This window comes from Nilaparvata lugens, unplaced genomic scaffold (assembly GCF_014356525.2).
Source record: "Nilaparvata lugens isolate BPH unplaced genomic scaffold, ASM1435652v1 scaffold5228, whole genome shotgun sequence".
NCBI classification, from domain to species: domain Eukaryota; kingdom Metazoa; phylum Arthropoda; class Insecta; order Hemiptera; family Delphacidae; genus Nilaparvata; species Nilaparvata lugens.
In genome coordinates this window covers 9,994-20,942 of record NW_024091106.1, presented here as the reverse complement: position 1 = coordinate 20,942, position 10,949 = coordinate 9,994, and the positions used below count along the sequence as shown (strand labels likewise).

At 37.1% G+C, this 10,949-nt stretch overlaps 1 protein-coding gene across 1 annotated transcript; it reads left to right on the top strand.

Annotated features, from left to right (window-relative positions):
- Positions 1 to 1,037: 1,037 nt before the first annotated feature.
- LOC111046789 (replication factor C subunit 3) lies at positions 1,038 to 10,710 on the top strand (the record flags this gene model as incomplete). The annotated part of the gene is given in 7 exon segments (XM_039444668.1): positions 1,038 to 1,129; positions 3,465 to 3,602; positions 3,760 to 3,925; positions 4,510 to 4,709; positions 6,362 to 6,480; positions 8,115 to 8,283; positions 10,100 to 10,710. Coding segments are annotated over 7 exon segments (1,068 nt in total). The 3' UTR covers positions 10,289 to 10,710.
- Positions 10,711 to 10,949: the final 239 nt, after the last annotated feature.

The window sequence follows — 10,949 nt, the reverse complement described above, 5'->3', positions numbered from 1 at the left end:
TTTCAAAGTTATGTATCATAACTGAAATTTGATGAAAAAATGAAAAATTCCTTCTCGAGTGTATTTTAGCCCATATTTAAATACACAGAAAAATGACCAATTTCTCTCTTCAAAACTGTGAATCTCGGTAAAGCGAAATGATAAAAAATGGTACTTTGTTTTGATTTGAAGAACAGAAACTCCTCTTTCATGAGAGGTTAATTAATTTTGTTGAAATATAATAGTGAAGTGAGATTTTGTTCTTCAAATCAAGACCAAGTACCATTTTTATCATTTCGGCGACCAGGAGAACCTTGGTTAATAATTTTTCGGCCAATGGTGGTGGATTTCCGCGAGTAAACCAGCTTGTCGTGTGCGTGAAGTGACCTATAGTGAGGTCCACATTATAATGACAGGGGATAAAGATAGAAGAAAAGCGATGCCGATTCTCTGCATTAATTAATTATATTTCTACACTTTCAAAAACATAATTGGCATCGTTGTGGACCTGGAAAAGGATAGTACTACCGGCTTTGTCAAATGATAGACAAGGATAGCAAAACCAAAGTTGAACAAATACTGTCATTATAAAGTGGACCTCACTATAGTTTGTCGTCGTCCCAATTTGACGAAATAGCCCAATTTGTCCCATTTTTTTTTTTTGGTTGTGGTAGCTTTAAGGGCTGGCGGTTCTCCGCAACCTCCCTTGATCAAAAGGGAGAAATATTTGAAATTCAACTTTACAACAAAAAATAAATATTTCATTTTCAATTTTTTAATATTTTCTTCGAATTCTTGTTATTTCATTTCTTCACAAATAATTGAATAATTATTCAAGTCCTCCATGAAAATAAATGACGCGGGAAATCTCTCAGCTGATCATGAGTTTAACTTCAATATTGAGGTTATGTTCAATTTTTGAAAGTGCATTCTGCAAAGTAAATTATAAAACATTTTCTCAATTTTGTTTTTAATTTTTTCACTTTTTCCAAAAATTTTTAAAAAAAAAATTATATAAGAAATAACCTCGTGTACAGACTTTTGAAAATAATCGATTATCAAAATGAGTCTCTGGGTAGATAAGTATAGACCCACTAACTTAAATAAATTGGACTACCATAAAACGCAAGCCGCTTATTTGAAAAATTTGGTGAGTAGATGCCTTATTTAATTAATATTAAAGATAATTGAAAATTTTATGCGGAAAAAATGAATTAGGCCTAGCTTAAGGACCAAGTAGCCGTCTGATCGGTCTGATAGGCTATCCTGAGAGTTTTTTCTGAAATGTTCACCTTCTTACAGCTAGGCTGGTGCATGTCTCTTAACTAAAGATCATAATTGATTTTACTGTAGAACATAACAAAATATTCGTTTATCAAATGCTTCCAGGGGATCAAAGGCCTCAGTCATCATAGAATAAATATTATTCTATAGAGTGTCAAGCAGACATTCTACTACTACTACAGCTTGACTACTCCAGCTTAGTGACTACTCCAGCTTGACTACTCCAGCTTAGTGACTACTCCAGCTTAGTCTAGTATTCAGAATAAAGCTTAAAAGCTCTACTTCTGTAATGTTATTGAGCTGGCTCCACCCAAGACTGCATGTAATTTCCTGAGTTTTGGTCTAATTCAAAATCAGCTTGTTGTTGGTCAATCACTGCTTGGTCTCTTCAAGAATACCAGCTGCTACTGTTTTAGACAGATGTGGTGCTCTGCCTGTTGCACAGTTGTTGGCATCGTTAGCAAACATGAGGATGTTTCCCATAGATTCTACGTCAATGATCATTAACAGGAACAAAAAGGTGCATATGACTGAACCCTGAGGCACTCCATGGTGATCTTCATCGAACCTGAGTCTGCTTTATCCAGAGTGGGTATGCTTCCTCTCAGTTAGGTAGGCTAGGATCTGAAGTGGGGAGAACTGGACCATACTTCGTAAACAACCGGGTTCTAAAGCAGTATATCATGTGATACACACTCGAAGCCTTACTCAGGTCCGCCAATGCCAGTTTGAGTCATCTGTCTCAAAAGGAGTACAGAATCTGCTGTACCAGCTGGGATACTGCGGTGATGGTTGATTTCCCCTGTTGTCGAAATCCGTGTTGTGCATCTGCAAATAATTCACCAATCTCAAAGTATCCAAATATCCAAAGTCGTAATCAGGGCCAGGTTTTCCTGGATAGATCGTGTCAATTAAACATGGTACATAAAACTATAGGCAGCGTCACAGTCCAGCAAAGCTTACGCCGAAAAAAATCCTCTAACCGGTAGAAGCTCCTTCCAACAAGCCACTTTGACAATGAGCTTCTGAACACATTGACTGGGCGTGCCCTTACCGAGTTCGGCAGGCAGTTGAACATTTGCACCGTCAAAACAGGGAAAACTGTCCTTCACTCTTGACAGGCGACAGCGCGGCACATCCAAGTCAACCCCCTTCGAGTTCCATGTGAGTGCACTTCCTCCCTTCTAGCAAACGTGTTTCTCCTGACGTGTAGGAGCGATGACAATATGTACATGCCATGAACTGTATGGATGCCCAAACGTTGGAATATGGGCTGACAGTGGGCATCATACTCGCTAACAAATTCATTAAACGAAGTGCCTTTTTCTGGAGCAGGAGTATGTCCTTCACATGCGCCGAATGTCCCCATATCAAGATGCCATACTGTATGTGGCTGGCAAATACTGCATGGTACAGCATCAACAGGCGTTCAACAGTGAGTAGTCTTCTCATCTTCCGAAGCAGATAAATCGCTCTTGAGAGCCTCTTGCAGACTTTGGAAATATGATACTCCCATGATAATTTTATATCAACACAAAAACCGAGTAAGGAAACAGGTTCAGCATCAGCATCAAGAATCTCTGTTCTACAATCCCCTGAGTCTTGGTCTCATTCAATTTCAGCTTGTTATTGGAGAACCAATTCTTAGCCTCAGAAAAGAGCTCCTGTGCTTCGAATTTGGCATCATGGGGCCGTCTGCCCTGACCAATGATGGTGGTGTCATCAGCAAAAAGCAAGCTGGAACCATCCAACTAAATATCATATGTAGTAGGCCTATATGTTGAATATTATATGTAGCTGTATTGCATCACATCACCAATATAGGTATTTACTATTAGTATACCGGTATTGCACACCAGTGGTTTCTGTGTATCAAGCAAACTGATACCCCAGTGTTGTCCGTTGTCCCAGCGGTGGCCCGGACACCAAAACCTGTTATCTTATGTGAAATTTACGTAATTATACTGTCCTAAAAGTAATTTCTGGACTATTTATGAGGACAAATCAGGAATATAAAATATTATATCTAACGTTCTATTGATTGCTTCGTACTATTTATTATTATTCATTTGTGGATCGGAATAGACTTTTTCGTCTCTTACACGAATTTGCTTTGATTGAGGTTGTAATCCCTATCAATAGCTTTCTATTTGAATGTTTTCCTATTAATCGATTAACTACTGAATGGTGAATTGTTCTAGGTTCAACAAGGAGACTTTCCACATCTACTCTTCTATGGACCTTCAGGTGCCGGGAAAAAGACACGCATTATGGCACTACTCAGAGAACTGTATGGCTCGGGAGTAGAACGATTAAGAATGGAGCATATGAACTTCCAGGTACCTATTATTAATGCAAAGATCTCTGTCCCTCCTATAATTCGATCAACCTGGCCAATAAGTGGAATACATAGAAGTTACAGTCGAATAGATTAAATCAGAAACAAATGTCAGACATGACTTTTTAAACAATAATTTTCAATTTTTATCCTTGCAGACTCCATCAAACAAGAAGATCGAAATAATGACAGTGTCCAGTAACTATCATATAGAGGTGAATCCAAGTGATGCCGGAATCTATGATAGGATCGTAATTATGGATCTGATTAAGGGTGCTGCACAAACCCATCAGTTGGATGCCAGTGGTCAGCGTGATTTCAAAGGTACAAACATTTTTACAAATTTTATTACTTTCTAAATTATAAAAGTAAACGTTCAAAAGTTAATTGTTGAACGTGTTCTTGCAGGCTTTATTTGAAAGAAAAGAATTTCTGATGGTTGCAGCTATTCATTTATAAATTTAATATAGCAAGCTTCCCCGCCTCATAGTCGTTGTCTGCTGGATATGGGAATGATAATATTCAATGCACTCTCATCTCACAGCAGATAAATTGAGAGCTTCAGGGAGTTCAATGTATATTATGCGAAAATTTGTTGTGTTATCTTGTCTGTTGTGTTTGGTAGATGGACATCGGACATGTGAAAATTTACGTTGTTACCAGCCTTATTCCGCATCTATATGTTGGTCCAGCCTGCAATGTGACCAGTGCCCAATGAAGGCCAGCGCTGGCTGAACCACCCATCCACCCACTGGCGTTGGCCGACATTGGCCTTCGTTGGACCAACATGTGCTTGCGGCATTAGATTTGTAATAGATTTCTCGTTGCGTTTGCGTTCAGTTATCCTGCTGACGGAAGTTGACGGCGGCTAAGATTTGTATTAAGCTTTACGTTGCGTTTGCGTTCAGTTATCCTGCTGACGGAAGTGGACCGGCTGACAAAGGACGCACAACACGCTCTGCGTAGAACGATGGAGAAGTACGTGGCGACGTGTCGACTGATTCTGTGCGCCAACTCCACCTCCCAGGTCATCCCCGCCATTCGCTCGCGGTGTCTGGGCGTGCGGGTGCCCGCGCCCACTCACGCCGAAATCGTTGCTGTGCTACAGGTGAGTTAGGGTTCCGGTTCGTCAAGATCTCAATTCATCGAGCATCCATTTCATAAGTAAATCCTTAAAAAGGCTTATTCTGAGCATTTGTTGAGATACTGAGGGAAATTTAGTTATTCAGTTCGTCAAGACTCATGGCATTAAGTTGCAGGCTGGTATTAGTTTTGTCTATAGTGAGGTCCACGTTATAATGGCAGTATTTGATTAACATTGGCGTTGCTATCCTTGTCTATCACCCTTGTATCATATTCCTATAGTAAGGTCCAAGCTAAAAATGGCAGTATTTGGTTAACATTGGTTTTGCTACCCTTGTCTATCATTTGACAAATTAGATAGCGCTATCCAGCTCTGCAGCTTTGCCTGATAGTTTTTCAACAACTTAGAAATATAATTAGTTAACAAAATATATCTCAAGTATGAAAATTTATTATTAAATCATTGAAAAATCTGTTTTCTCAACGATTAAAATATAATTGATTATTAACATCAAGAATGAACAGTAAAATATTACATGAGATATACCGGTATCAGCTGTCCTCTAGAAGGCAGTGGTAACGCTGTTCTCCAATCTTCCTCCACTGCCATTATAACGTGGACCTCACTATAGCTTGCCGAAGTTCGGCTGGCTCCTTCTCCAAGCTCGAGCTTGCTGTAGTGGGGAAGTAGTTCCCGATGCTTTCATTTAGTAAAATGATTTCATTATCAGGACTACAATGTAAGTTTATATAGTTCAATGATTTTTGGTAATTCATGAAGCATAAGCAAATAAAATAAAAAATAAATGTATGTTCGATATTTCTGGATTGGTAGGTAGGTCATAGATCAAAGATGGATAGATTCAGTTTGTACTATATCTCCCTATTGATACAGTCGTATTCTTCTAACAAAATAAGATAAGGACAGTAGAAATGAAGTGCCATAGAAAAAGTGTTGGAAAGACAAGAAGGGATAGAGTAAGGAATACTAGAATAAGGGAAGAAGTGGACATGAGAGATGTCAGTGAAAGGATAGAAATGAGGCAGTTGGGCTGGTATGGACATGTACAGCGAATGGAGGATGATTGCAAAACAAAACAGTATGTTAATGTGAGAGTGCAAGGAAGGAGAGCAGTGGGACGTCCAAGGTATTCATATGAGGAGATAGGACGGAGAAGAGGGAAGACTGTTCCACAGATGAAGAGAAAGGCGTTGGATAGGGAATCATGGAGGAAATGGACTGAGGCTACCCCAACGCTCTTAAGGCATACTGGGGAGAGACAAAGAAGAGAAGTATTCTTCTAACAAATACATGTGAAGATAACTGTAGGTGTATGTAGTGAGATTCTCGTTATGAAGTCATCACCTGATAAACATTAGTTTGCTATCCTTGTCTGTCATTAGGAAAAGCAGATAGCTTTATCCTTTTCTAGCTCCGCACCTTTGCCAAATTGTTCGCATGTCGTGCAGAAGTATAATGAATTATTACCAGAATATTCAATCTCATTTACGGTCAATTAATTGCATTCAAGACAATTAGATAATTGAAACCTTTTCTACAGTACTTATCCAATACAAATGTTTTAATCGAGTTTTGTTTAGTACTAATTTTTGTTGTTGTTGTTTGCTACTTGTTTAATGCATTTTCATGTGGAATCCATGGTGTGAATTTTTCAGAACGTGTGCAAAAAAGAAGGCGTGCCCCTGCCTGATGAGTTGGCCGATAGAATTGCTGAAAAAAGCAATCGCAATCTGCGGCGAGCCATACTCATGTGCGAAGCATGCAAGGTCCAACAGTAAGTTCTCTCTTCTTTCATTTTCTTATTAGGATAATTATATTTAAAAATTGATATTCAAGTAAATTCAACGCTGTTTATATCATTGATGTTTCATTCAGAAAGATTCCCAACTATCAATATAATGTGTCTCTGTCAATAACTTAATAACATCATATTTGTCATAAGAATACAAATTCGAGTTTTGTAAAAACATCGATGAATGATACTGATGACTGCAACATCACAAAACTCAATCAATAGAGTATGACAAAATAATTGTTCCATCACGGATATTCATTGAATGATACATATCACTATCAGTGTGAATATGGATTAAAATATTAAGTTTGTTTTTAGGTTCTGCAAAATTATTTCTTTAATATGTGAATATTTCCTATTTTAGTGATAATAATGTGAAATATTTCTTCTATGTTTGGTTTTGACGCATCAAAATTTTAAAAATCTACTTTGTGAAAATAATTAAGGACTGAAAATTTTGTGAAAAGAACAAATACAATACTTAACCTATTTCGGACTATGTGTAACCTTATCGAAATTTGGGAGAGGAATAGCACAATGTTACCTTATTTTTTCTCTCCCTATCATTTTGATGATGTACTTATTCTTCTTCTTACAGCTCAATCGTTTGATTGGTTGGCAGCCTTTCCATCTGCTACTCTCTTCCATTGTTCATAGCACCCAGATCCTTCGTCATTTGTCTTAAGTACTGTAGCCGAATAGATAGTAATTATTCTATCAATCAATAAATAATAAAGTGTACGAGTCAGTTACAGTGGAGATATCATTCCCATGAGTTTGAATGGGACTATTTACACCCAGCCCGGCTGAGCGAGTATGAATAGTCCCATTATAACTAGAGGGAATAATATTTTCACTGTATCGGACAAGTACACTAATTCTGATATGTGTATTATTATGTTAAATTATTTATCCATATTTCAGTTGATGAACGATAATATTGTCATAATATATTGATTGTTTTTTGTGAAGTTGTAGTCATCACAGTTTTATTTTTACAAAAATCGATTTTTCATGCTTATGGTTCATACGATTTTATTGAGTTATGTTGGATGTAACGAAATTCGGCTGCATATGAGTCAATTTATTATTGGATAGTGTTTTTTACAAAAACTCATAAATATGCAGCATATGTCCATATAGTTTACAATAGCTTCAATTACTTTTGAGCCACTCTGTAGCTTCAATTAGAGTCACTCTGCACTATAGCAAATCCAATTGAGTTACTTAAAAAGTCTACAATATAAAGTGCTGGTTGCATAAAAGCCGATTAAATTTTAATCCTAATTAATTTCACAAGAAAATCCTTTTCTGATTGGTTCTCGAGAAATTAATTACGATTAAAATTCAACCGGCTTTTGTGCAACAGGGTCCAAGTCTTGTAAAATGAAAACTGTTGACAATATGATGATAGGCATTCACATGTCAAGTAAATTATAAATTTACACATCATACCATAAGCTCTTCCAGTTTTACAGGACTTTTTAATATGTTTCTTCCTTAAAAGACCGGCCCAGTCGCTCAAAGTTATCAATTTTAAATTATTCTAGAAACTCTTTTCTAAATGTGTTCATTATGTGTAATTTTTCTAATACTATTCTACTTGATTCAAGGTTTCCTCTGACCAAAGACCAGGAAATCGCTGAGCCCGATTGGCAAGTATACCTGCGAGACACGGCGAGGATGGTTCTGTCTGAACAAACTCCCAGGAAACTCCTCGAAGTACGAACTCGTCTCTATGAACTAATAGTGCATGGAATACCGACTGATATCATTTTCAAGGTACCTATGTTTCATTTCTGCCCATACTATGTATAACATGTTTGGTTATTAATCATGCTTGATAATCACTTAGCAAATTCAAAATGTTTTTTCAAGGACAAAAATATGGTGTGTGGCGCACTCACACAACTTTCCTTACCGTTATGAAAATTGATCACCTGACGCTAGTGTTCCCGCGCATCTCAAGTCTACTATTTAAAGATCTGAGCCAGCTGGTGACAGGACAATAACGCTGTAGGCACACGAGGTCTGCTATCTCTTCATAGTGAATGATTTAATAGAATCAACAGTTGCCAACAGTTTGCAATTGAATAATCACATTTTCTCGAATTTTGAGCCTATTTTCAAGTTTAGGTGAAAATGCTACTGAACATTAATAGTAGAGATTTTCATGCTCAATCTTTTCCACTTGGACTTTTTTGTTTAAATTGTATATGAAGCTGATAATTGGGAATCTAAAATCAAACTTTGCATAGATGGGGCGGAGCTCCTGAAATTGTTACAGATATGGGAATTGTGGCAGTTGATAGAGCTTTTCAATTACTATATTAGGAATTAGGTATAAATTTGATCAAAATCGTTGGAGCCGTTTTCGAGAAAATATCGAAAACCCTGTTTTTGACAACATTTTTGTCATTTTACCCGCCATCTTGAATTGCATTTGATCGAAATTGTTCGTGTCGGATCCTCATAGTGGTTCCAAATTTCAAGTCATTCCGTTAATTGGGAGATGAGATATCGTGTACACATACAAACACACACACACACACACACACACACACACAACACACACACACACACCACACACACACACACACACACCACACACACACACACACACACACACACACACACCACACACACACACACACACGCACGCACGCACGCACGCACGCACGCACGCACGCACACACACACACCACACACACACACACACACACACCACACACACACACACACACACACCACACACACACATACCAATACCCAAAAACCACTTTTTTGGACTCAGGGGACCTTGAACCGTATAGAAATTTGGAAATTGGGGTACCTTAATTTTTTTCGGAAAGCAATACTTTCCTTACCTATGGTAATAGGGCAAGGAAAGTAAAATGTCAAACTAAGGCCTGGACACACAGATAGCGATCTGCGATCAGAGCGGTCTTGGGAGGATATAGATTTATAGATATCTGAGATATAGATATAAATACCTAAGACCGCTCTCATCGTAAATCACTCTCTATGTGTTCAGACCCTTGGTGTTCCTTTCAATATAATTACACATCCTTTCATCATAAAAACTAATTTTTTGTTATTTTCGATGATATTTTGCACAATTTCTTCTATAAAACACAAAGTTGCTTTAATTACCTTCAATGACTGCTTCCGGTCTCCACAAACACTAAGCTAAATAGCAAACTGAAGGTGGGGATGGCTCAATCATGAAAAAAGTTGAATATAGGGCAGTTGACCTGTAGTTTCCAGTTGATCCCTTCACTCAACCATCTACATCAGATATACCTAGATACTTGAATTACAGAAATAGAAGGTGGTAGAGAAGGGAAAGTGGCAATAATGCCTTCCTAGCATTTCCACTGACTTTCCAACGTGAATCTCACAATATCAACATAAACTGATAAACTGATGTTGTTATAAATGTTAATACTATGTCGACCTTATGTATAAAACAGTAAGGAGTACTTAAATCCATTACTTTCAACTGTATCAAATTTATATAATTATCGGAGTGATGGAAGCACTTCAAAACAAATTTAATTTTTTGGAAATTTGAAAACAAATTCTTTTTTTGTTACAGGGCTTGTTGAAAGAACTCATCAAGAATTGTGATCTGCAACTGAAAACAGCGGTGATTGAGCTGGCAGCCACCCACGAGCATCGACTCCATAGGGGCTCCAAAGTCATCTTCTATCTCGAATCATTCATTGCCAAATTTATGGCCTTGTACCTGCAGTTCATGGAGGAAACTATTGGGGGAATGTACTGAGTGTGAGTGTTTTTACTTCGCTAAAAGGACAAATTTATAATATTGTGATTGGCTTAAGCAAAAGGACATCTTATAATTGTGATCGGCCAAAGCAACTGTTTAGAGTCAAAACATAATAGAGCTTAGGTAGACGGTATCAGAGAAGGTAGCTGATAGAGTTGAAAAAAGCGTGTATTAATTTGTGTCTGAACATATTGGAGCGGCAAATGTAGCGTAGAATTTAGAAGGAAGTGGAGACATTAAGATACATGCATTATTTGAACACTCTCAGCTACCTTATCTGATACACTCTACCTTTGCTGTTCCACTATGTTTTGACCCTTATATGAATAAGTTTCTACTTTAAAAAGTGTTAGGAAACCGGAATTTTTTATTATTATGAACTAGGTTATTGAAAATAAAGTAAACGTTTGTAAATGAAATCATAGTTATTCAATTTATTTCAAAACATTAAATTGGCAATCGATTTTTTTACATTTTTAATCGCAGTTTATTAACATTTTTATTTACAATCAAGTGTAAGAGTGTTAAAAAGTAAACAATTTAATGAAAGTATATAAACTTCTTACAAATTGAAATTAATACAAAACAACTTTAAATAGAAGCTGAGAGATGTAGTTTAATATAATTTTCCCAAATTACAAATAAAATCGGCACATTG